The sequence below is a fragment of the Podarcis tiliguerta genome (genome assembly GCF_965153285.1).
Source record: "Podarcis tiliguerta genome assembly, chromosome: 1".
NCBI classification, from domain to species: Eukaryota; Metazoa; Chordata; class Lepidosauria; order Squamata; family Lacertidae; genus Podarcis; species Podarcis tiliguerta.
The window spans coordinates 51,197,825-51,224,863 of NC_139534.1; the positions used below are offsets into that span (position 1 = coordinate 51,197,825).

The 27,039-nt window shown below is 45.4% G+C and overlaps 1 protein-coding gene across 1 annotated transcript; it reads left to right on the forward strand.

Annotated features, from left to right (window-relative positions):
* Positions 1–7,313: 7,313 nt before the first annotated feature.
* Positions 7,314–25,760, forward strand: SLC11A1 (solute carrier family 11 member 1). Its single transcript, XM_083444749.1, has 15 exons — positions 7,314–7,509; positions 9,648–9,769; positions 12,286–12,408; positions 12,827–12,946; positions 13,471–13,577; positions 13,954–14,024; positions 14,233–14,300; positions 15,641–15,796; positions 17,418–17,576; positions 18,868–18,966; positions 19,512–19,631; positions 22,086–22,235; positions 22,916–22,989; positions 24,245–24,398; positions 25,328–25,760. The coding sequence occupies exons 1-15, from the start codon at positions 7,506–7,508 to the stop codon at positions 25,406–25,408; spliced, it is 1,608 nt and encodes a 535-aa protein (XP_083300875.1). The 5' UTR covers positions 7,314–7,505; the 3' UTR covers positions 25,409–25,760.
* Positions 25,761–27,039: the final 1,279 nt, after the last annotated feature.

The window sequence follows — 27,039 nt, forward strand, 5'->3', positions numbered from 1 at the left end:
GTTGAAGAAAAGTCCACTACCTTCTGAGAGACTGCATTCCACTCCATTGAACAGCTCTTACTGTCAGAAAGTTCTTCCTCTTGTTCAGTTGGAATCTCCTTTCTTGTAACTTGAAGCCATTGGTTTGGGTTGTAGCCTCTGGAGCAGAAATGCTTGTTCCATCTTCCATGTAACAAAATAATTCCTCTTTTGCAAACAAAGCACTATTCTATGTTGTCAGATTTACCTTCCAACCAAGCTTTCTGAGTGGTTTACAAAACCCATAGAATGCAAAATGCAAGCAATGATCACACGAAGATCAAAAGAATAGGATAACTTCATTCACTAAGGCCGGTTACGTTACTGAACATGTATGTTCCATTTTCATGTGCATTTCCATTTGTGTCATTGTGTTACCCTCATGCGTCTGGAAAAGAGGACCACAACAAGAGGGGGCCCCTCTGCAAGACTGGTTTGCAAAAATGTGAAAGCCAAATGCAGGCAGCCAAAATTTTCCAGCAGATGGCACAACTCCCATGCGAGGAGAAGTTGCAGCATTTGGGGCTTTTTAGTTTAGAGAATAGACAAGTAAGAGGTGACATGATAAAAGTTAGCACAATTTGTGAGTCACGGGGAAAGAGGATAAAGATTTTTCTCTCCCTCTCTCATAAAGCTCATGGACATGAAGCTGAAAGTTGGAAGGTTCAGGACAGCTCAATGGAGTAGGTGAAGTTAAATCTTTATTATAAAAACAGAATTTGAACAGGAGTGCTAGGACTAATGATAGATGAGCACAGCAACTCTTTTTCTGTAGGTCTTGCCCCTATAAGGCAGTGGCAGAGACAAAAATCTCCCACAGCCTTCCCACAGCTGCCTAAATACCCTCCTCTCCAGCGATTTTCCCAATCTGAGCAATCTGAGACTACACCAGCATGTCTGCCTTTGCTCCTTCCACTTCGTGCCTCTCCTGGTTCTGGGAGACTTGGGGGATGGGGAGCTTTTTGCAGCAGGAGGGGGAGATACCTTGGCTTCTTCACCAGCCTGACTCATCTCTGCCTCTTGGCCTTCCTCCTCTCCTGCTTCCATTTCTGACTTTGTACTTCTCTCTGCCCCAGACTCTCCCTTCTCACTAAATCCTGTTGCCTCTTCAGCTTCCAACGCCGCCTCCTCCTCCCAGTCTTCTCCCTCTTCTTCTTCATCGTCGTCCCACCACTGCTCTGAGCCTTCTTCCCTTGGGGGTTCCTAAGCTAGTGCCTTCCACTATTCCTGTGCATTCAGCCAGTTGATGACAATTGCAAGGCATAGTTCAAACCTAAAGAAAAATGATGGTAAAGCAAGTAGCACAAAGGGATGAATGAAACCAACAGAGTCTCCCCTCCCCCCACTTCCTCAAAAGATCGTGCGGAATCTTGGAGTTTATTCATTGTACAGTGGGAAGTAAAGTAGCTAAATAAGGATGACAAGAACCTGAATAAGAATTTTGTTTCAGAATGCAGAAGCTGTTCACTGTTTCAACACTGGAGCATAGGCCACAGGGGGTGGGCAGGAGATCTCACTTCCTATGCTAGTGTGGGAAAGCACTGTGACCTTGCTGATGTTGTAGAACTACAATTCCCATCAGCCCCCAGCCAGTGTGACTAAAGGGCAGGGGTGATGGTAGCTGACGTTCAGTGACCTCTGGAAGGCCACAGGGTCGTTATCCCCATCTTAGACATTCTCTGTTTTATGACATTTCTCAACCCCCTGCAACACAGAAATAGGCTGCTGTCCCATATAGGGATCAAACCTGAAACCTTGGCATTAGGAGCACCATGTTCTAACCAAATGAGCTAGGTCGTGCTGCCCTAAATCCACCTCTGCTCCTTTGGCTGGTAGAGCAAACAACAATAGCCAGAGTTGAAAGTGCGTGAGCTGGGCTAGAAGCAGACAGAAGCCAGAGAGTCTTGCTTGATTTCTGATAGAATCCAAGGCTATGGCTATGAGAGAAGCAAGACCCTCTAGGGGTGTTAATGCTGTGAGCCCCCCATCGTGGGCTCAGATTGTATATATGTGTAAATAAACCATATATCATAAAAACACCACAGTCTCTGCTGTCCCTCATTTCAAGAAAACCAGAACCTGGAATCTCGCACCACTCAGAGGTTGGGGTGGCCTGCAACAATATGTATGTGTGACAAACTACCAAATGTATAATCTTCCAAATACACTAACTAAAAAACAGGATCATTGGCACATCTTTGGTTTTACAATGCTGGCCTCAGTTTCTTGCCATTGGAGTGTAGAGCAGGCAGCAGAAGGTGATGCTTGGTTCTGTGTTGTGTGACTGAGTGGTTTCAGACATGCTAGCACAGCTCAGGAGGTGGGCTGGGTGGGCTGCTTTGTGTTAGCAGGAAATGCAGGTTTCCAGGGGGACTCTGCAAGTTGCTAAATATTTATGGCAAGGTGTCCTTGAAGCTGTTCCATATACCACAACCAGGTCAGGTTATAAAGCTCACAGCTCTTGTTTGTATTGGACTGTGGGGTGTATGGAGGAGCAATTCAAATAGGGTTGTGTCAGGTGCTGGTGGTGGTTGCTCGTGAGTAACCAGGCAGCACTCTGACCTGTCTTTAACAGGTTTTATTGGTGCAAACTATTTACAGTGCAGAACCATAAAATTCATGTCCGTCTTAGCCACTTGCAGATTCCGGGAGTGGCCCCTTCCAGTTTCTCCCCCAACATAAGAACTTAGACACCCCAAATTTCCACCTCCCCTCCTTACGTTTCACCCCTCTGCGCAAGCTGGGCGACAGAAACGGCGTGTCTGTCTCCTGGCCAGCCAGGCTAGGTGAGGCGCTTGGGCTCTCCGTAGCATCTTCGAGCCCTCCCCTCGCTTGGCAGTCCCCTTCCCCCTCTGCTCCACTGGAGGTGTGGCTTTCCCCACCACTGGACAAGGAGCTGCTCCTCAGGGTGCCTCTCTGTATCCCCCTGCCTCCCTCCCCTGTTCCAATGGCTGTCCCCTGACAGGTTGTTAAAACTTCAATGGGAAACAAGAGAGTCAGCATAAACTGAGGATAAATGCTGTGATCTAATAGTATATTTAGCTGGATAACTATGAAAGCTGCACTTGATGGAGCTCTTGATGATGTCATGCAGCTATTAGAATCCCAGTTGCAAAAGCGGTGTGTGTGTGTGTGTGTGTGACAGAAAGAGAGAGAGAGAGAGAAAGAAGGAAAGAGAAAGAGAAAGAGGAGTGTGGGTGTTTGCATACTTTCAGATTTAATCAAGGGCAGCACAAACTGGCTCTACAAATTAATGAACCATCTTCAGGTTACTTAGTTTCTCAAATTTATCAGATTATCCATGATTATAGGATGCACTTGCTTTAGGATGATCACATTTTCAGCTGGTCCTTTTGAAAGCAGCTTGGTACACAAACATGTAAGAAACCACGCTTTTGCTGATACAAAGTGTTAAAATGTGGAACTCTGCCTGGAAAGAGTGGAGCAAAAAGTAAGTGTGGATAAGCCCTAAACTTTGACATTGTGTGCCAACCTTCCCTCCCCACGTCCACTACATTTTTCAGAAAAGTTTCTTTGTGGTACTAAAACCAGCAGTGTATCTAACATACCTTCTTCCTTGGATAGGCAAAGATACCCAGGGTTGTACATGGGTGGATAGGAGAAAGGGGCAGAGATTTGTATTGCCATTATTACTTTTTACGGTCAGGGGAGGACTTCCTTCTTTTGCTTCCTTATGAAAATCCCGGACTGACTAAACTGAGCTCACTCTCAAGAATTGCCCTCCCCTGATCACTCTGTGTTCTTTAGACATGTGGACTGCTTTAATGTGATGCTCATAATCTGTGGATACCCAGTTTTGCATCAGTTCTGAAGAAAGAAAGAAAGAAAGAAAGGAAGAAAGGAAGAAAGGAAGAAATTCTCAATGGGATCTCCGGAACCAGGCAAGTTTCATTCTACTTCTTCCCTCTGTTGTGATGATAACATTTTTTTTAAGCATGGATCTTTTTGACACTGCCTGTCCTCATCTGATTTACTGCCCCTTTTTTCAAATCCATGCGACTTTAACAAAAAGGACATATGAAAATATAAATATTCCTTACCATGGTAGCTTACATTATTTGTCCATGAGATGGCTAAGTACTGTTGGTGCTGCAGTCCTGCAACTTTGTGTTGTTTTTTTCTGTGCCTCCAACCGGCTGCTTAATGGAAAAGAAGCACAACTTTCCTCATCGCTGCATCTCCAGCCAAGGAAATATATGTATCTTTTAGTGTCTGCCTATCACAGGGGCTCTGCTAAAAACAACTGTGACAACTGTAAATGAATACAATTACTGTTATATACAGTACAGTAAATAGCAGAGATTGCTATAGCATTGTGTAAACATTCCAGGAACTTGACAGTGTGGGGAAATCTTGCCTTTTTCTACATGTTAACCACATTGCTTTGTGTCAGCAACCTAATCCTTCATGGCAGGCTTTGAGCTGGTTCATCTGAAGTCTGTGACACCCTCTGTGGAGTTGTGATCCACGTGTAAGGGTATGATTGATGTCTATGTTTATTCTGGATTATTTATGAATCCAGAACTGGTGAAGGGCAGACGTTGAGTGCTAAGGGTAGCCAGTTGAAAAAGAAGAGAGAGGACTCTTGCACCTTTAATAGTTGTGTGGAAAAAGAGAATGTCAGCATGCATAGCTTGGGCTAAAGATGTAACATCAAGTCTAAGTTGGTCTTTCGTTCAAAGGATGCTGAATTGTCTCTGCCATATGCAAAGCCTGGGCAAACTATCTGGTTAGTACCATAAGAGAGGAAAACGGGTTGGTAAATCATGCAAGAAGCAGGATAGGCTGTGAAGGGATAAAATAGGAGGAAACTATATACAGTGGTACCTCAGGTTACAGATGCTTCAGGTTACAGATACTTCAGGTTAAAGACTCCTCTAACCCAGCAATAGTACCTCAGCTTAAGAACTTTGCTTCAGGATGAGAACAGAAATTGTGCAGCAGCAGCGGCGCAGCGGCAGTGGGAGGCCCCATTAGCTAAAGTGGTACCTCAGGTTAAGAACCAATTCAGGTTGAGAACAGACCTCCAGAACGAATTAAGTTCTTAAGCCGAGGTACAACTGTAATGGTTTTTGGAGAGCTATTACTGAACTTCAGCAAAAGTGCTACTGCACCACTGTCTGAATGAGAGCCTATAAACTGAAGTTGATACCACCCTAAAATGTATGGTTATATCAAGGGTGGTTTATAATTAAATAAATGCTGATGAATCACACAAAAGACAGGAAATTCCTCAGCAAGAAAGGGATGGTGGGGGGAGAACAAATTTGCTTAAGACTTTCAGTTTGTAATTGGGGAACTCCCTGCCTTTGATATCAGGCTGGCACCTTCACAGTTCTCTCTCTGGCACATGCTAAAAATTTGCTTAGGCAAACCCTAGCCAGACACATAGAATGCTGATGTGTGTTTTAATCTGCTTTTTAGCTTATTGTGGATTTTAATTATTTTTGGAAGTTTTAAATAGTCGTTTCTAACTGTGCTTTTATTTTAATGATAATTTCTCTCTTTTATTCTTTTTGTAAACCTCTTTGAGGTTTGTTTGGGGTTTTTTTACAATCAAGAAATAAAATAATTTTGCGAAATAAATAAAAATGAATAAGGTATTTGTATAAGTGCAAATTTAGAAATACCGTATTTTTTGCTCTATAAGACTCACTTTTTCCCTCCTAAAAAGTAAGGGGAAATGTATGTGCGTCTTATGGAGCGAATGCAGGCTGCACAGCTATCCCAGAAGCCAGAACAGCAAGAAGGATTGCTGCTTTCACTGCACAGCAATCCCTCTTACTGTTCTGCCTTCTGAGATTCAGAATATTTTTTTTCTTGTTTTCCTCCTCCAAAAACTAGGTGCGTCTTGTGGTCTGGTGCGTCTTATAGAGCGAAAAATACGGTAATTACTATAGTTTAGTTAGTAATGGGGAAGACTGTGGCCCCTCCATTTTTCTGCACTTAACGCTTTTTTGTATCTGAGTGCCATGTACCAAATATTCAGCACCAGCCCTATCATTAGGCAGAGTGAGGCAGCTGCCTCAGTCAGCTGAGGAAGAGGGGCATCATGGAAGGGCAGCAGACGGTTAGTCTTTTATTTTTATTGTAAAAGTAAAGGGACACTTTGAAAAAGTTTAGTACCTCCTCCAGTTTTGAGTCTGCGTACATACCAGGGATGCCATCTTCTAGGGGACAAGACCTTTGGGGCCTCCCAATAATTTTGGGGAGGGGGTTGCCCCCGCAGTGTTCGAAAGGGACGGAGGAGGCCAAGCACAGAGCTGAATGTGGCATGGCTTCAGTGGCCAGTTCCTTCTCCTCCTCCTTCTGCCGTGGACGGGAAGCAGCCCCTGGCCTCTGAGGAGGAAGAGAAGGAGCTGCCAGTCATTGAAACCACACTGCCTCTGCGTTCAGCTCTGCCTCCAGCTCCTCCGACATCCCAACATCACATGTGCAACGCCACACACCATGTGACCTCAAAACACACACACACCATTCTCCCTTGGAAGCTGGCGCCTCTGATACACGCCATACATTCAAAACCCATTCAAAGCACATGACTTCCCCAAAGAATCCTGGGAACTGTAGTTTGTTGAGGGTGCTGTGAAATGTAGCTCTGTGCTGGGTAAGCTACAGTATCCAGGATTCTTAGGGAGAAGCAATGTGCTTTAAATGTATGCTGTGCATGCAGTCTTTGATGCTGAGAGGAATTTAGATTTCCAGGCATCGTCATATTCCATATATACCGGTAAGTAAATACACGCAGGAATTTGTTTGTTTTGCCATGATACATAATCTACCAACACCTGCAAAAGCAACATTCAAATTTCAATTAACATTTGCCCATACATTTTAATTTTTGTCCTGAAGAAATTAGCAGGGCCATAGCTCAATGGTAGAGCATCTGCTTTGCATGCAGAAGGTTGCAGATTCATAGGAATACAAACAGCTGCCTTATTTTGACAGCAATTTTAAGGAGTTTCCTGGAATGGTGCAAGAATGACTGGAAATCATTTTAAAATAGTTTTTTGTTGTTGTTGTTGTTCATTCATTTATTCATTAAATTTGCCAGTCTTGCCCAGGGCAACCCAAAGCACAACCAACAAATAGACAACAAATCTCACATGGATCCATTAAAACCAAGAGGAAAGAGAAATACATTCATGGCCTCCGATGATGAGTTTAAGCCTAGATCCAGCACAGGATAAGTGCAAGCCCTGTGTCAGGGTAGGGGTGTTTTTTTCCATCTTAGATCTGGCAGTAAGACCTGCTGGTATGTATCCCTAGCTGAATACGCAAATGAGATTTCGCCTCATGGAGCAGTGAAAAAGGGAGTGAGGACTCACTAGACTGGTTTCTCCAGATTGTTCAGTCTCATCAGAAAACAGAACTTTGGCTTATATGCATCTGAACGGCAAGCAGAGCATCTCATCTAGCTGCGCAGCAGCTCAGCTTGGAAAGCACATGCAGGACAGATAGACGGCATGGGTAAGATTGTGGTAGGATATTGACATTTGCCAAAGTATTTTCTAGCGTAGAACTGACTTTAGAAACATCAGCATTGTTACAGCGTCACCTGCAAATCTATTATATGCTTCTCTGAACCTGTGAGTTATGAATTATTTCCTGTTTCTGTTTAATGCAATTCTCCATGTCTCTCTTCTCAGCAGAACTGGCATCCATAAACACAACTTCATAAAAGCAGTGGTCCCAGAATGACAGAGAGCTTCTGTCTCAAGTTTCTTTTAATGCACAGCTCCAAGAGATAGGCTGTTGGGTGTATAATAGCTGCAACAAGCTCTGCAGGCATTCATGCAGGTAGCAGCACCTACAGAGTCGCTGTAGCGTCGCTTTTTCCTCCAAGAGCGTGGTTCACTTGTATGGGCCTGTCCCTTGAGAACATGGATGAGAAGACTGCAAGCCAAGTCACTGAGCCAAACGGGGCTGTGAGCTTGAGTCCCAATGGTGGTGACTCATTGGTACAGTGTAGTGGTTTGGGTTGTAATCTGAACCTCAACATACCTGGGAGTAAGCACCATTGAATTTGGACTGGAATTGTACCGTTAGACAGAATCCCCTTGTTCAATTTTCACCTTTGTCATATATCCTTAGGGCAAAACCACTGTTATCTCAGGAGTAGGTAAGAGTTATAATATAATGATGGGACAGTGCTGCCTTGTGATGGAATTAGACAAAGAGGATATAGTCATGATGGCATTATATGAGTGAGAAAGGACCGTTCTTCTTCTTCTTCTTCTTCTTCTTCTTCTTCTTCTTCTTCTTCTTCTTCTTCTTCTTCTTTTCTTCTTTGGCGATCACTCGTAGCCGAGTAAGATTGTCTTCCATAAACACGGTTTTAACAATGAGTCCATAAGTAACTTTGAGGCCAATTCTGGACCCACACGTCCTTCCACAGTGGGGATATTGGTTCCCGGGTGGGAGTTGATCACAGTGTGGATTTGCCAGGCGTGCCTTCCTCTTAGCACATTTCTCCATTGCGTTCTGAGTTCGAGTATCTTCAAAGTCCATGACACCTTTGGTAAAGACCGTTCTCCAACTGGAGCGCTCGCAGGTCAGTGTTTCCCAGTTGTCGGTGTTTATACTACATTTTAAAAGATTTGCCTTGAGACAGTCTTTAAACCTCTTTTGTTGACCACCAGCATTATGCTTTCCATTTTTAAGTTCGGAATAGAGTAGTTGCTTTAGAAGACGATCATCAGGCATCCACACAACATGACCAGTCCAATGAAGTTGATGTTGAAGAATCATTGCTTCAACACTGGTGCTCTTTGCTTTATCCAGTACACTGATCATCACCTTGTCGTGGTGAGTGGGCTTGCACGTTCCTATGACCTTTGAGAAGGACCATAGCTCAGTAGTAGAGCATCTGCCTTGCATGCAGAACATCCCAGGTTCAATCCCTGGCACCTCCAGGTAGGACTGGGAATATCTACTGCCTGGAGAGACACTGGCAATCAGTGTGGATAATACTGAATTAGATGGGTCAGAAGTCCGACTCAGCATAGGGCAGCTTCCTAGATTACCTCCAGGATCAGAATCAGCATGCATCTGAATGCCAGTCACTGGGAACAACAGACAGAGAGGGATATTGTCCTTGCATCCTACTTGTGGGCTTCCCAGAGGAATCTGGTTGGATCCTGTGTGAAGCAGCTTGCTGGATTGGATTGTCCTTTGAGTCTGATCCACCAGGGCTCTTCTAATGGTTACCTTGTTGCGAGTGGCTCCACCCCCCTTTCAAATCATTGGCTGTGGCTGCTGGCAGGGTCAGTGAAATTTGCGGTGTAATGATATTACGTCATTAGGTAAGTGCTGTTAGATGTAACGGTGAGTGCGGAGAGGTTTCAGCAGCATCATGGACAATATAGGGCTCCCATCTCAGTCCCATCATTTGCAGTGTGAGAAGAAGAATACTTGCCTACCTTGCAAAGTTTTTTTGAGGACTACTCAAGGCACTTCAAATGTGTTGCAAAATGCTAAGTATTATTTTCACTGATTATCATAATAATGCTGTATCATTTCAGTCACTAAGCAGTCTCTCTTTAAGATTCTCTCCTTCTTTTAATGCCTGCTACAAGCTCCCTCTCTTTTCTTTGGGCTCTTCACAGAAGGTGAAATCAGAAGGAAACCAAGATATGGCGCCACTAATTCACTGGTACCGAATAATCAGCAGGAGGCCGGAGATCAAACCTACTTGGATGAAAAGATTGCCATTCCAGATGTTGCTGGAGTAAGTGGAGTTGGAGAGGGAATTTGACTTTGTTTGTATTTTAATGAGAAATGTCCCAATTTCCATGCAAACTGAAACACAGTCACCCCTTTTAAATTCACACTTCTAATTTCTCCAGCCAGCGTGTACAAACATGCATATATTAGGCGGAAGTATATACAGAATGCATATATTAGTGAAAATAACATACACAAATGCATTCTATGGGGGAAATGGCTTGCAGAAATGTGTGTATTAGTCAAAACTGCATGCAAAATGTGTGTTTATTAGGTGAAATTCGCATTAAAGTCCTGGTGAATTTTCATGAAGATTTTAAAAAACAGCGCCTTCCCCCCACTGGAAATTTCTGGGGAAATGTGGACAGCTGAATTTAAGACTGGAAAAATCAGGAGCTAAGGGAAACTGAAATTGAGAGATTCATCCATCCTGACGAGTGGAGTAAATCCTTGGTCAGATGGTTAACACACGGCTCGTTCTCTTGGGGTTGGATGGTTGGCCTGTTATGGGGAACTGAGAGTGATAGATGGATCCTTTTAATAAATATCAATGCCGTGTAAAATGGTCTGGTGCAGTGGTTTTCAACCAGTGTGCTATGGCACCCTGGGGTGCCTTGAATGATGGTTAGGGGTGCAGCAGGCAACACTGACTTCTGTCCCTCTTTCCTTCCCTCCCTTCCTCTGATGCCCTCTTGCATCTCTGCCTCCAAAGGCTTGTGCAGCTGTTTGTTGCAGCAGCCTTGGCTACAAACTCTGCAGGCAAATGGTGCCTCTGGGGCTGGTCAGGGGGCACTAGTTGCCAGGAGCAGAGGCAGCCTCAGAGTAAGCAAGCAAGCAGGCAGGCAGGCAAGCAGGCAAGGGAGCCCAGCCCGCCAGTCAACCAGCCCTTGCTGTTGGGAATGGACACACAAGTCCCAGGCCCCTGTGGGGCAGTGTGAGAAGACACCACTCCCTTTGGGGCTGGGGGGGGGGAGCTCAGAGACCAGGGGGGTGGTGGCGACTGCCTAGAGGACTCCCAAGAAGAGGAGGCTGAGGGAACACTCCAGAAGGGAGGGTGTTTGAAAAAGGGTGAGAGCCTGTCAGCTCTGCAGGCAAGGGGTGACATAACTGGGCACCTGAGCCCCACAGGGGTGCCGCAGAAAAAATGTAGCTGGTCAAAGGAGCCATGGACTCAAAATGGTTGAAAACCTTTGGTCTAGTGTGTTCATGTGGAGTGTGGGTGTCCCTGTGAGTTCATTGGCCTGTTCCATGCAGACAGCACCAGCAGAGTTTCAAGGGATCCTGTGAGCATCTCTATTGCTTTTCTGCCATTTAGTATTTTCTGTGATGTGGTTTCCTCCTTCTGGGCTGAGCACACATTGGAGACAGTGGACATTCAGCTGGCAAGGTATCTCCAGTTCCAGCATAATGTGGATATAGTATAGTGGAAGTTTGCTTTGCCCATCATCTGAAGTCGGTATACTCTTCCACTCCAGTGCTGGAGAATGCATCTTCCATGATGATTTTTTTAAAAGCATGGTAAATGGCTATTCCCCTGCTGTAAGGCTACTCTCCTTCCATGGTGGGGGAAGAGGGCCTCTGGAATTGAACGAATTGCCGAAGGAATAGAAAGAGGAGTCATTATCTGGGGTGAACAGTAGGACATTTCAGTTCCTTTCTCACACTGAGGAAGTGGTTTTGCAACAAGTTTTTAGTTCCAATGCAATCATGTGTTTTCTGTGACATACAAGGGTTAAGCAAGACAGAATTTCTGTGACGTTATCAGCCAGCTCCCCTAAGAGTGATTGTTCAGCAGGAATGTGTGTGGCATTGCAACCTTACAGCTCAATTGTGCAATCATCACAGATGAACTATGGCACCCAATTCTGCATATGATTGTAGCCATTACCATGCAATCCTTTGCATCTTCACTCAAAAGTAAGTCCCATTAAGTTTACTCCTCAATGGGGTTTACTCCTCGGAAAGAGGCTACAAGATTGCAGCCTCAAATCCCCAACATTAATTCAGCCTCATTTAACAGGTTGTCTGAGAAGAACAGAACTTCCATATTTACAAAAACTAAACAGGAATGCTGAGTACAGCTTGTTCCAAAATGTTACTTTCAGAAAGAATTGTGTGGATTTTATATATTTGCACCATAGAATTACTTTGAATATTTTATTACAGTATTTGTTTATCTTACCTCCAGGTTTTGCTTTCTAACTTTCTTTATAAATGTCTGATTAATTTACATTTTTTTAAAAAAGCAAGCTCAGAGCTTGGTCCATGTGTGCCCCTTGTGCCCCCCTACCAGTGGCCCTGCCCTGCTCTGGCTGGTTGAAAGCAATGGTGTCTATGGTACTTGCTCTCCTAAACTGTGTGAAAAATAGCGGCATTCAGAGCAGCTGCCCGTACATAAACACCTGATACATAATGAAGAGCTAAGTGTGAATCAGTGTAGTAGAGCTAAGATGACCTCCAATCTCTCTCTCTTCTCTCCTGTCCCTTTTCATTGACTCTGCTACACCTTTTCCTTCCCAGTATGGTTTCAGTTTTAGGAAGCTCTGGGCATTCACCGGGCCTGGCTTCCTCATGAGCATTGCCTTCCTGGACCCAGGAAACATTGAATCAGACCTGCAGTGTGGAGCTGTTGCCGGCTTTCAGGTGAGCACAGGAGAAAACAGGCATTTGTTGTAGGGTGTGCCTGGACAATATAAGGCCCTTGGGCTTCACACACCCCTCTCCTTGTTTTCTTTGGGTTCTGCTGGGGCAATTCTAAGTACTCAGCGTTTGCAGCCTTTTCCCACCCCATTTTAGGAACATCATCGCTCAGGAGGTGGGATAGGACCTGCACTGCTGCAATCTGCAATGGTCCTCTTCTTGGTTCAGCAGGGATTAGTAGAGTTGGCACTATTCCATCCACCCCATGCTGCATGGCCAACTAGCATCTGAGTATTATGCACCACTGAATTATAAGGCTGAGGCTAAGCAAAAGCTTTGATGTTGGGCTTGTGCTCTTGCTGCATTGCTGCAGAAGCCCCCAAATACCTAGTGATGCCGTGTGCCCTTGCTCCCTTCACAGCTGCTCTGGGTTCTGCTCTGGTCCACAATCCTGGGCTTGCTCTGCCAAAGACTGGCCATCCGGCTCGGGGTCGTTACAGGCAAAGATTTGGGAGAGATATGCCATTTCTACTATCCCAAGGTGAGTATGAATGGAGAATCAGGCTGTGAACTGTGTGATTGGGTACAAAACACTGGCTGCGGCATCCCCCTTTCCTGTGAGCTGGTGGAAGGGACTCTGGTCTGCCATATGACTCTGGTTAGAGGCATAACTAAATCTCCTCCATTTCTCTGATTACCTCAAAGTCAAGAATGAATGAATGAATGAATGAATGAATGAAATATCCAGTATGAATTAGGCAGCTAGGAATTGAACCACGCAACCCAGTCATTTCTCAATCTGAACATGGAATCAGCTTTACCACTATCTGAAGGCATGCTCTGATTGAGGGCTGTGTGATTTTAAAGATGCCCATTTCTGCACTGAAAAGGGTTGAACAAGTGGTACGATATCAAGTGGTGTACATGCCACATGTGAAGCTTCTGAAGTTACGATCATTGTTAGAGGCATGGGGAACTTCTGCTTAGACCTGGCCATAGAGCAGTTTGGGGGTACCAGCTCCTGTCCATGTTGTATCTGACAGACTCCCATTCTGTTTGGTGCAGGTTCCTCGTGTGCTGCTCTGGATCATGATAGAAATTGCCATCATTGGCTCTGACATGCAAGAAGTGATAGGCACAGCCATTGCCTTCAACCTTCTGTCAGCTGGACGGTACGTTCCCCATTCTTCTGTGGCCACGTGTGAGTGGGCAGGTTTCCAAGATGTTGCTGACCATTTTTGCACCACAACCATATTGCGCTGGGTTAAGCAGAACCTTTTAACAGACGTGCATCTATTAGATTTCTGCCCATTGTAGAACTACTAACAATTAGAGAAGGCCCATCAGATAAGAAATGAATTGGTAACCCAGAGTCTGCCCCCCTCCAAAAGCACAGGTCTCCTCTTCCCTTCAGACAGAGATATTGCTTGTGGCAGCAAGATGTTGAGTAGTCATTGTGCCCTAAAAAGCTAACCGTGTTTAGGGGAAAGAGGGCTTAGTGTCCCCTCTCCCTCTATCAGGTTGGTAACTTCTGGTTTTCCTTTACAGTATCCCTTTGTGGGGTGGAGTCTTGATCACCATTGTGGACACTTTCTTCTTTCTCTTCTTAGATAAATATGGTATGTATCCTGTACAGGGGGAAATAGTTGAATGTGTGACTCAGTCAGCTAGTGAAGTGTTTCAAAGGTTACGAGGGGATTTCTTGAGGAAATGTGCTTGTTGCATGACAAAGAGCACTCAACCTAAAAGTTAATTATTTCTGAAGCAAGTTTGAATCCCAACACCTCCCCTAATGAGCTTGCTTTGGCCTCTTCTGTTCCTTCCCAGGTCTCAGAAAGCTGGAAGCCTTTTTTGGTCTCCTCATCACAATCATGGCACTGACATTTGGCTATGAGGTAAGCCCACATATCCCCAGGCTCCACTGCAAACAATGCCTTCATCCACTCTCCTCCATTCTGGCCGGGCCCTGACCCTTTAGATCTGAGAAGAGCACTGCCAGGTCATCTCATGGGTCCATCTAACTCTCCCCAAACTGTTACCCTCAAGATATTTTGAATTGCAGTTCCCATCAGTCCCAGCTACCAAGGCTATATTGGCTGGGGCTGATGGGAGTTGTAGTCCAAAACATCTCAAGACTGATCTAATTGGTGGTTTTGAAAAACTGGATTCCTCCAGGAAGCTCATAAGAACAATATGAAGGCAGCAACGCCCCCCGCACACTGCAGCCAATATTATTTGTCCACAGTATTTGGTACTCTAGTGTTGTCTCTGAATGTGGAGGTTCCAATTACTTGTCATGGCTACACAAGAATTTACATAGTTATGCTCTATGGATTTGTCTAGTGCTATTTTTCTAGAAAAAGAGGTGCCAGAATGCAAATGAACACAATGGCATCCACCTTAGAGTTCTAGCTGGAAAAAAGCCCTGGATTTGTTTAATATTTTTTTAAAAAATCAATCCAGGGTAATGAACACACCAACAATGAGTAGCAATGAATACCTAAGTTAATGTTACACTCAAACTACAAGTGTTGGAAAAGATTTTTGTGTGTACTCTGATATCAAAGTAGCACTCAAACAGTGGAGCTAAGTTAAAACTGAGCATGTTTGCCTGGACTTTGCTCCACATTCAAAGGGGATTTTCCCAGGAACCTTTGCATGGCTCTGGCCCTTCCTGTTCCTTGAGTGACTGCCATTTTAAACATGCAAGAATTACAAGCTGGAGTGTAAAAGGAAACCTAACCCCATTGCAGATAGGGATGGGAGAGTGAGATTTGGCTTGGTCCACATTTTCACACTTCCCGAAATAATACACAATCTGAAATACACTGATCCCTGGAAATTCGCACTTCTCTGAATTTTGCAGTGCCATTCTGCAACAAAACAATTACTTATAACAATGGGTGAAAATGTGCATACAGAATGCATATATTAGTGAAAATGAGCTACAAAAATATACTGGGTGAAATTGCTTGCAAAATTAAGTATATTGTGCAAAATTACAAATAAAAATTAGGAGAAGTGTACACTAAAACGCTGATAAATCTTCATGATGAACTTTAAACATAATAATTGCAAACTGGTGCAGAAATGTGGTGAAATAAACGAGGCTGGGAAACAGAGAAAAACCGAAAGTGACAGATTTGCCCCACGCCTCATCAACCTTGCTGTTTTAGCTTTGCAGACTGCCTTCAGAGCACACGGCCTGACCCTTCCTTCCTTTTCCCTTCTGCAGTATGTGGTAGTGCATCCTGACCAGGGAAAGGTGATGAAGGGGATGTTTCTCCCCATTTGCAAGGGCTGTGGACACAACGAACTTCTACAGGCTGTGGGACTGGTTGGAGCCATCATCATGCCCCATAACATCTACTTGCACTCTTCCCTCGTGAAGGTCAGTCGTAGGAAACTCCTAGTCTTGGATAAGAAGGTTTCTTGGCTGCCTTCAGACCTGTCTTCTCAATCATTCATGGGGGAAGGCATGTGCTCAGTCTCAACAAACATGTACTCCCAAACGCACAACAATGATTACAAATGCAGAGGAAGGGAGACCTTGCAGGGAAGAATTGACAAATGAGAAGGGAAAGTGGCCAGTCCTTCGCTTGGTCACCCATTCTTCCTTTGAAGGGCCTTCTGGTGGTTCCCTCACTGCGAGAAGTGAAGTTACAGGGAACCAGGCAGAGGGCCTTCTTGCCAGTGGCACCCTCCAAGCAGATGTCAAGGAGATAAAGAACTATATAAGTTTTAGAAGGCATCTGAAAGCAGCTCTGTATTGGGAAGTTTTTGGTGTTTGATGTTTGATTATGTTTTTATATGTGTTGAAAGGTGCACAGAGTAGCTGGGGTGACCCAGCCAGATGGGTGGGGTATAAATAACAATGTTGCTGTTGCCGTTGTTGCTGCTGTTAAGGCTCTCCCCTCATCTAATTTTACTTGTAATTTGGTGCTTTTGCTGGGGGGAAAGGCTAAATATTACTATCTGTAAAGGAACATTTGCAAGGAAGAATCAGTTGGTGGAGAAAAGATTAACCCCCCCCCTTAATGTATGTGGAACTAGGTAAGAGAGTGGGATAGCTGACAGAAAGTGTAACTCCATGAGGAAGTCCATTTGTTTCATAAAAGACATCGTTATAAGTGGTTGCAAACACTATTTCTAACATGGCGGCAGAGGTTTAGAAGTGGATCCTGGCTGAAGCAGTGCAGCACAAACAAATAAAACAGCAAGGACATTTGTGTCTTGGAGCAAGCAAGCCCTGCCCCACTAATCTATCCCAGCCATGGAAGCACAGGAGAGAAGAGTCTGAACTGTACCGACATCTTGCATTAGAAAGAAAGGGAGGGAAGGGAAAGAATTCTGTACAGACCTGCTGATCCTCCCCTGCAAATGCCCCTCCTATTAACTGTGGAAGGGCCATTGTGGAAGAGCATCTTCCCAGATAAGGCTAGGAAAAGCTCCTGCCAGAAATCCTGTAGAGCTGCTGCCAGTCAGTGTGGACAGTACTGAGCTATAGGGATCAATGGTCTGACGAAGGCAGCTGGCTATGTTTCTAAGCATGAGATTGGAATCCTGTGTTTTCCTTGGAACATGTAGTACCTTGATTAGGTTTTGGGTTTTTTAAAAAATAATACTTTAGGGATGGTTTATTCCATTTCTTCTGTGTTGGAATAAATACCGGGCAATATTTTTAACCAGAACAAGCTAACAGTCGTATCGAAAGTAACTTGCCTCTGCTGAAGGAAGGTCTTGAATGTTGCCCAATGAGGGAATTTTGAGCCAGCCCATAGTAATGGAAAGGGGAAAACAAATGCCATCTGAAGGGAGGGTTCTCCTTATTTCTCTTATTAAGGTGAGCTCACAGCCTGAGGTTATATGATAGGAACTTCAGGGAAAACCATCCATGCAGCCACAAGAACAGCCCTAGCCACAATGTTTCCTGGCTCCAGTACCTTTGGGAATGGGGGGTTAAGGAGTACTCATGTGATAGAGTTATGAGACACTGTCTGCTTTCCCCACAGACCCGAGACGTTGACCGCACTGACAAGAAGGCAGTGAAGGAGGCCAATATGTACTTTCTGGTTGAGTCGACCATTGCTCTCTTCGTTTCCTTCCTCATAAACCTCTTCGTTATGTCTGTGTTTGGAGAGGCCTTCTTTCGTAAACAGAACCATGATGTGGTGAGTGACATAGCGTTGTGTTGCCCCCACGCCCTGCTCACTTGAGAGTGGTTGGGACTTAAGGTCCCACAGTTCCTCCTCTATCACTTCAGAGTTCTTATTTCACTACATTACCAATGACTGGACGGCGTGTGGTTGGAAAGGAAGAGTGATGTTTCTTTTTAGACAGTCAGTGATTGGCCAACTTCTTCCTCTTTGCTCATTCCATCAAACTTCCAAGGGTGGAGCTGACTTTCTTAGCAGTGATACTACTATGGCGACAAATTAAGGCACCAGTAGGAAACCTCTGAGCTGCAGACTGAACAAGGCTTGGCACAGGTCCCAATTTGGCCTGAGAGGCTATTCCACCAAAACCACAGCTGCCTAGTGTCAGGTGTGGGGCAGGTACAGACTGAGCTGCAAAGGAACAATTGGGAACTTAAGTGGAGTTTTTGATTGTTCCTTTGCACGTGGGGCTCCCTGTCAATGCTAGGAAACAACAGCACTATTAAGTTTCCTATTGGAAACTTCTTAGGGCAACCAAAGGGGCTTGCTTTCTCCATTTGGAGGAAACAGATGAGGTCTGTAAAAGGGATGGAATGCCCCATTTGGACTGCCACTCTTCTCCCAATTGAGGCAGTGGCCTTGTGGCCCAGCTAGTCTCATTCGTGAGTACCACAGTGCAAAATGAATACTGTCACTAAAAATGATGTGTGCCTTTATTTTAAGGGATATACACTTTGTATTACATGCACCATAGGCCTAGTGTTTCCCCCTTGTGGACTTTCGATTTGCAAACTCCTGCTATGTACCAGCTGGGATTATTCTTCCAGGTTAAGATACCTCCCAGGTTGTGTCTCTGAGTTGTCATCTGCTCTGGGGCAGTGCATTCATTCAAGAAAGAGAGGAATAGCTGTGAATAAAGAGGGACAGGACCCAAGTGTTTAGCTGTTTAAGGCATATTTGGCTGCATACACACCATATATTGAAAACACATTCCTCCTTCCTCCCAAAGAATCCTGGGAACTGTCATTTACCCCGCAGAGTTAAATTTCACAGTACACTTAACAAACTACACTTCCCATTACTGGTCTTTCAGGGGAGAGATGTGCTTTAAATTTATGGTGTATATGCAGCCATTCCTGGTGTCTGTGCTCTGAGGCGTTCTTCCTTGTAGACTTGTCTCTATGGGCCATCAGCGCGTGGGAATATTTTGCCCTCACCTTCTAGTGCAAAGGATGTGACCTTTCTGAGGCCCCAATGGATGTCCTTTAAAAAATTATCTTCATTTTATTCCGCCCATGTATTCCAGCATGAAACCTGTGCCAATGCCAGCATTTTCGCCAATGGCAGCCTCTTCCCAAACTTTCCTGACAACAATGAAACTGTCTCCGTGGACATCTTCCAGGGGGTAAGTTTTTGGCGGAATGATGCCCATTTCCCCAGCTTGAAAGAAGTTGAAAGAAGATTAGCTTGCACATAAATATAGGGAAACGATGGTGTCTAGCTTTTAAGAGTATCAGTGCTTCACTTAGGGTAGCCACTTACCGCCATCCCAAAACAAGAAGGCAAACCAATGGGCATCAGATTTGCATATGCTATTTAATATATGTAGGTCCCAATGCAGAAATAATTACTATAATTTAGATGGAAATATGATGCATATCACTGCAGTGGGGAAGACTGGCCGGGTAACCTGTGCATCTGCCCAGTCTGTTGTCTGGCTGCTAAGTATGGATGAGCTGCTTCTAGGCCCCCTTTGCTGCTCTCCCATCTCAGCATTCTTTACTGCACTTTAAACTGGACTTGGACTGGGCAGCCCTTCAGACAGAGAACACCTTCCCAAAACAAAATGAAATGTCTTCCAAATAAAGAACGGTACTCTGTAATGTAGGACACCTGGTCACCCTGGCTTAACTATCTGCATCCCATTTATCTGTGTCTTTTCCTGCCCAGGGACTCATCCTGGGATGCTACTTTGGCTCCATTGCTCTCTACATTTGGGCCATTGGGATCCTTGCCGCAGGCCAAAGTTCAACCATGACAGGGACATACGCCGGGCAGTTTGTGATGGAGGTGAGAAACTATGTGGGGCTGTCTTCTGTGGGGCTGGTTAATCCTGATTTTGATAAACCCTTGCAGGCAAGTTCAAAGGTGTGGCTCTGCTACGTGCTGCTCAAACGGAAAAAAGTGGTTGTCGATATTATTGTGGCATGTGCTGAAAAAGAAAAGCAATAGTTATTGTTAGTATTATTCGTGTTGTTATTAGGATGGTGATGTGATGCAGCCAACATTTTGCTCACTTGGAAGCAGGGCTCCAGGGAGCAGTGTGAATGCTGCTTCCCTCATTTGGGGGGGGGTGGCTTAAAGTCTCAGCTGATTGGCAGCACTGAAAAGCACCTGAAGTCCTGATGGTCATCACCTGATGTCATAGCGACACCAGTTGATTGACAGGTGGGCAACCTTGCTCAACTGTCAAATTTGGCATGTGGGGGCTGGGGTGAGGATCTTGCTTGCTGGGCTTAGAGCAACATGAGTATTAGGCTGCAGTGCCACTGCTTAGTCCAAGAAGGTAACAAGCAATGATAAAGACAAGACTTCTCTGTGAACGTACAAAGTAACTTTTCCTCACCACGACTGACCACATCCTGTCAGTAAGGTTTGCCTGCATCTGCCTTGTCAGGGGAGCCACTGTTGTGCAGGATCAAGACCCTCTGCTTGAGCAGCAAAGTTTTGAGCCGTAACTGATCCGTTTTTTGCTATCCCACTATTCACGAAAGGCCAGAAACGCTATGTTTCCAAAAGGCTTTCTGTAGGATGGTTAAGAAAATGTGCCTCTTTTGCAAGGCAGGGCAGGACCTTATTGCAAAACTGCAGTCTGTATGTCAAGCCACAGCAGGCTGAAGGCATAGCTGCATTTTTATTGTGAAACAACCCACACTCATGTGGTAAATAGGTTGTGGGTCATGCACTCTACAGTTGTAGTGCTGACATCTAGCGGGAAGCTGCTCCACCTGCAAGTCTACCCATAGGAAGAGGCCTCCTGGATCCGATGGCTGAGGCAGGTGGATCCTAGAGCTAGCCAGTTATAGTTTCACATTCTAAACCACAAGCAGAAGTGCAGTTGACTTCCAGGAGTATTTCATTTTTTTCTTTGTGTACACACCGGTGGGTGTGACATACTTCCTCTCAGTGGGTCAGAACTTGAATCTGAAGCTCAGCACACATTTACAAAGATCCAGTGATTGCCATTGGATGATCCTCCTTAATGTTTAATACCAGTCTCCTAATTTTTGCCAAGATGCCATAATTTTTAAATGAAAAAAGTTATAGTGATACACAACCATAAAACAATTTATTTAAACAGAATGTTCCTTTAAAAAAAATAATCAGCAGCATTGCAGCGTGATGGTTAATGGCAGCAAGCAAAAAGTGTTGTTTTTCAAAATCATTTTAAAAAGAGAACATTGTAGCATAAGGGTGTTATAGTGCTACACATAAATTTCATTATATAATGGAAAAACATTTTATTCATAATTAAAATATATTTTTATATATAAAAAGGCAGGGTAGTAGAATGGTATGCACAGTGTCTGCTGAACTGTGGTAAGTTCACTTTCCTGATAGATCATGGCCTATTTTAAAACCCTGTCCTTTAAATAATAATAATAATATGCAAGAGTCATGTTAAAGGCACTTGTAGACACTGTGCTACTCTCTTTTTTTAAAAGTGTCTTTCTGTGATCTGAGAAAAGATGGGAAAACTACAGAGAAAATGCATGACAATGATTGGATCACAGTGTTGTGTGGATGAGTGGACAAAGCATGGCAATTCCACACTAAATGCCTGGACTGGAAGCAGCCCTAAGGTCCATCTAGTCCAGACTTCTGCATCCGCAATACCCAACCAGATGCCTCCAGGAAGCTCACTGCACAAGCAAGGCACAAAGCCAAGGGTCTCTTTGTTCCCCAGGAACTGGTATTTAGAGGCATGCTGCTTCTTTTCCATGGAGCTTTGCCCATCACATCCCCCATCATCTTCATCTATCATGTGACAGTTAATTTCTCCTACTTAACTGCTCTGGTCCAGCACAAATGTGTGGTTGCACTATGGGCATACCAGACAGAAGTCAGGAAATGCATTTCTTCCCTCAACTTAGAAGTTCAGAAAGATAGCAGTGGGGGCCACCTGCTTAAAAAATATTAGCCCATGCTTTCAGAGTGCGGATGATTCAGTATACTAGTAACGTCAAGTTTTACAGTTACTGTTCAGGGGGTACGTTTGTTCAAAGGGAGGTCATCTTCCCCAGTAGAGAGGCATGTAGAGACTGGAGCGGTTTTCCCCTTGTTATTTCCTCAGCTCTTCACCTTTTTCTGGTGACTTAAATTGGCCGCCAGGTGGCAGCCTTTTTCAAGACCAGTGTGCCAAGCAGAAGGAAGAGGATCTTGGATGAATAGCATGTGCTTCAACGGGTGATGGTGTGTTGACTTCTGTAAACCCAGGAGCTGCTTTTTTCCCTCCCCTCTCAGGGCTTCTTGAAGCTTCGCTGGTCTCGCTTTGCCCGGGTGGTCTTCACTCGCGCCTTCGCTATCCTTCCCACGGTCTTCGTTGCTGCTTTCAGGAGGATAGAAGATTTGACGAGCCTGAATGACGTTCTCAATGTGCTGCAGAGCATCCTGGTGAGATGTCCGAAACACACACACACTGCAGCGTTCTGCAAGCAGTGGGTTGCAGGAGACATGACCGGCTGAGGAGCCCCATGTCAATTGCCCATACCTCTCTTCCTTACTAGGACCGAAACTGCCATTAGGCAGTGAGGCAGGGGCCTCAGGAATCTGCCCTGTGAAACCCCCTCCATCTCTGTCATTCTAGAAATCTATTGTTTCATACTGGCCTGTTGAGTAGCACCTGTGCATATAGACGTGTCACAGGAAAAGGCAAGATACCTTCAGGTTCCAATGGCTGGGCTAGTATGGTATGGTGGTTGGAATGTTGGGCCACTACCTGGGAGGCCAGAGTTCGAATCCCCACTCAGCCATGAAACTCATTGGGTGATTTGGGGGCCTGTCACTGCCTCTCAGCCTAACCTACCTCACAAGGTCGTTGTGGGGATTAAATGAGGAGGGAGAGAACCACATACACCACCTTGGAGAAGAAGCTGGGATATTAATGGAATAAAATGAATATAGGACCGGCATGGGTTGGAAAGGAGTAGGAATGACCAAACAGGCAGCAAACATTTTTGTGGTCCTCAAGTGAAAATAAGTGGTGACAAAATAAGTGGTGAAGAAAGAACAGACAGCAGTATTCATTTTGAAAATATGCCTCCACACTCACCCGTTTCTCCTTCCGTTTCCAGCTACCTTTTGCTGTCATACCTGTTCTCACCTTCACCAGCATGCAGCCTCTCATGCAGGACTTTGTCAATGGGATGTAAGTTGCTCCACAGAGAAGCTCGTTTTGTGAGGAGTTATTTCCCTAAGGAAGGATGTGTATGCTCCCATTGCCAATGTTTGATTTGGAACGTTCTTAGTACATGCAATGCACTCTACAATATCCATGACCTGATTTTGCTGCATCTGCCACCCAGGGCACTTCCAGACTAATTTTGGTTGGGATTCAATGTCATACTGGCAAACACAGGTCAGACAGTTATAATTGCCTGGAAGGGTCTTGCACAACAAACCTGCTTCTTCCAAAAGATAGTTTTTGCAGTAAGGAAAGTTAGGAGCAAACATACTGGAAAGTGGCATCAGGACCCTCCCAGGTGTCCTTCTCATTGTGCATAGATGATGATTTATGCTCATGATGCTATCAGGGTGGTCACACAATCCGGCTTTCAGTCTTATTTGTGCCTGCAAATGTTTTGGCACAGTCATACTGCTGCTGCTTCACTCAGTGCCTACTCTGTAACTTTTCGGTGAACTCCCGTAACTTTTCATATGAGAAATGTTATTCAGAGCAATGGGGATCCCTTGGAACCTCTTAGCCCTCTCACATTTGTGTGCCAGTCCACCAGCAGTAGTTATTTATCTCCCTTTGGATACCATTTTGAGTGGCCCTTCCTACTGGAAGCTTCTCTTCTAGGAGTCCCCTGCTTGTCCCCTAAAATCTGACCTGTCGCAGTTAGTAGATTTAACCAGTCAGACTCCACATGGTGGTAGAAGATGATGTCATAAATTATTACACAAATACAGACTTTGCAGTAGAATGTCACCTCCCACACACTGCAGACCCCTCCCCCTCTCTGGGGATTCCCTAACCCTCCAGAGCAGATTTTGAGGAGGTTGGGAATAAGATAGAGGGAAAATCCCACTGCATGATCAGAAGTCATTGTATTTTGTTTGTTTGTTTGTTTATACATGCATATTTGGTTTCGACCCAAATTGTCCATGTTTTGTGAATGACTTTGAATACAACTTATTTGTGGGAAATGCGGTTTATAAATACATACATATATACATACATGCATACATACATACTATAAAAACCTACACAAGCAGAGGGAGGACTGCAACGCTCCTCATATTCATTTAGTTCTTTAAACAGGACCATCTGCCCCCAGACAATGATTGGGGCAGATGTGGATGTAAAAATCTGTGAATTGACCACCAGGATTGTTCCATCTTGATAGTCATGATCTTGAATATTCTTCTTCTTCTTTTAACTCCCTCTCTGGTCTTCTTAGCATTAGCAAGATCATTATGATCCTCATCACTGGACTGATCTGTGCAATCAACCTGTACTTTGTGGTGACAGCTATAATGAGCCTGAATCATCTGGCATACTACATCGTCATATCATTGGCGCTAGCTGCATACGTGGCCTTCGTCTGCTACCTGGTATGAAGATCATAGATAAAACGGGGCACCATCTGTAGGGCTGGGCTGGAGGCCCCTCCCAAATTACGGTTGATGATACAAGGACTAGTAGATCATTGATCTGATAAGGTTGCTCCTCATTCTTAGCTTTAAAGGGGAAGAAACTGAAAACAATTGAAGAAAAATCCCCAAAGAGGATATTAATCATTTCCCATATCCTAGCCCTAGGATTATATTGCAAGCTTGTTATGAGGAACACCTGCAGAACTAGGTCTGGGCTAGATCCTTATCTCACCCACCCCACGCATGGGGTGGCTGGGGCTGCCTGTCAATTGACATCATAGTGACACTGTGTGACCCATTTTTGCCTGCCCATGGTGCTTTGCAAGCCCTGATGATCCACTGAATATCATAGAAAATGCTGTTTCCCTTTTCCCTGACAATAACCATCAACAGTGGAGCCACATGAGGGTTGGGGAGGTATTTATAAAGCATAGCGCTGCCATAGCATCCTGATGGAGGTGCACAGACCATTAGCCCCTGGATAGTGAAGGGGCAGCCCCTGAAGTGAGTGTCTACCGAAGGACAGTGAGGAACCACTGCTGGATGACTTAACAGAGTCACGAAAAAACATGGGGGTCTGGTTGAGGCAGATTGGGGAGAATCAGTGGCGTAGCGTGGGGGGTGCAGGGGGGGCCGGCCGCACCGGGCGCAACATCTGGGGGTTAGGGTTAGGGGTCGCAAATCCACAGGTTAGGGGGCGCAAATCCACGGGTTAGGGGGCGCAAATTACTTGCCTTGCCCCGGGTGCTGACAACCCACGCTACGCCACTGGGGAGAATGGTTGGGTTGTTATTTCAGGAAGGAGGAAAACCTGAAGGCTCTTTGGTATGGTTGTGAAGACCCCAAGTTTGATGCTGGATCCTCGTCTTGCTCTTTCTCCATTCTAGATTTGGACATGTCTCATCTCGCATGGAGCTCGTTTCCTGGCCCGTGGGCCCCACACTCGATTCGGTTATGGGCTGCAGTGATAGGCCATCCCTCTCTCACACACGCCAGAGGCTGCTAAATTGTCCTCCTCCTTCCTGGACTGGAAGCAGCTGCCCCTCTGGATCTGCTGAAAGGCAGAGGCTCCAGGACACTGGTGTCCACCAACAAGAGACGGACTTAAGCACTGGTGGCTGGCAATCCATGGTGGAGCACCTGCTTTGCGTGCAGAAGGTTCCGGGGTTCATCTCCGGTATCCTGCAAGGAATCTTCAGACTCTGCGAAAGAGCTGTGGTCAGTGCCCCCATGTAGGTGGGCCTGGGCTTGACAGGCCATTGTCCCGATTCAGCACAAGATGGTTGTATTTTAGCTGGAATAAACTCTCTTGGGAAGACAGTCCAATGAATAAACTCTTCTGTTGGCTCCCTACGCTACCCCCTACTCCAAGCTACATATAGTGATGGGAGCAGGGAGGTGCTGTGGCACTGACCTCCAACAGGGGCATCACTGCTGCTTACTGAGACAGTAAGCACCAGCTGCAAGGTGGTGGTGGCATCGGACCCGGTTGGTGTGTGCACCCTGCCCCAACCTCACTGCCCCACTCCTGCATTGCCATGAGAACATGGGAAGAGCCCAGCAGGATCCAGCCAGCAGCCCATCTGGTCCAGCATCCTGCTCTCTCTGTGGCCAGCCAGATACCCAGGGAAAGCCCACACCTGAGCGCAACAGCATTCTCCCCCCCCCCCCTGCAGTTTCTGGCAACTGCCGTTCAGTAGTGTTCCTCCTCTGAAAGTGTCCCAGCAAGGACACTGCCAGGAAGCTGGGCCCTGTCCCTACTTGCCAGCTGCTCCTGCACAGTGGCCTCTTCAACTTTATTTGAAGGAGCAGCTGGTGCAGCTGCAACCCTCCTTGCAGGGTTTTTTGAGGCCTCTTGCCCTTCGTGGGCTGCTGCGTTAAGTCTGCCAGAGCAAGCAAAAGCAGTATTTGTGGCACCTCTAACAAACGCCATTTGGTGTTTGTTAAAGGCGCCACAAGACTCTGCGTTATTTTTGCATCATGCAATGGTAGCAGGACACAGGTAGGTTGCCCGTGGTGTTACAGAAGAGAGGAAATGGGGAATTAGACACAAAAAGTTGCCGTTTGGGGCAAAAGCTGAACGTTTCATGGCCTGAAAAGCAGAATTACTAGGTTGAAAGGCTGGTGGAGCTGGTGTGCCTTTAATAGTTGCACGGAATAGGAAAATCTGGCAAAGTACAAGTTGTCATCGTCCGATGATACAAAAAAATACACTTGTTGAAATTATCCGTACAGCTGTTAAAGGTCCCTTTGCACGTTTGTGAGGGATCAGAATGCCAGCACCTAAAGTTGTCACCATCTAGGATTGCCAGCTTTTATACTTGACTCTGCTCTTGTGCCTCTAACAGCAGCTTTATGTGCCGATATTAGTAGGTGGTAGATTTTATCTCCTACTGCAAATAACTTTCACCTGCTGATTTTGACTGACAGAGGCGTAAGAGCCAATTAAATTTGGGGGAGGGGTCTAGGCGGATAGCTGTCCCTTTGATACCTGCTGAAGACAACTGCCGTTCACCAGAAGGTTAGTCTATAGCAGTCTTCCCCAAAGGCTGTGGTGGCTGGCAGCTGAGGGGAGTTGTGGTCCAAAACATCTGGAGGG

Excerpts from the sequence above, each read along its gene's own strand:
- SLC11A1 (XM_083444749.1), top strand. Across the intron at positions 9,770-12,285 it reads CCATTCCAGATGTTGCTGGA|TATGGTTTCAGTTTTAGGAA; the intron begins GTAAGTGGAGTT and ends TTTCCTTCCCAG. Across the intron at positions 14,025-14,232 it reads TCTCTTCTTAGATAAATATG|GTCTCAGAAAGCTGGAAGCC; the intron begins GTATGTATCCTG and ends GTTCCTTCCCAG.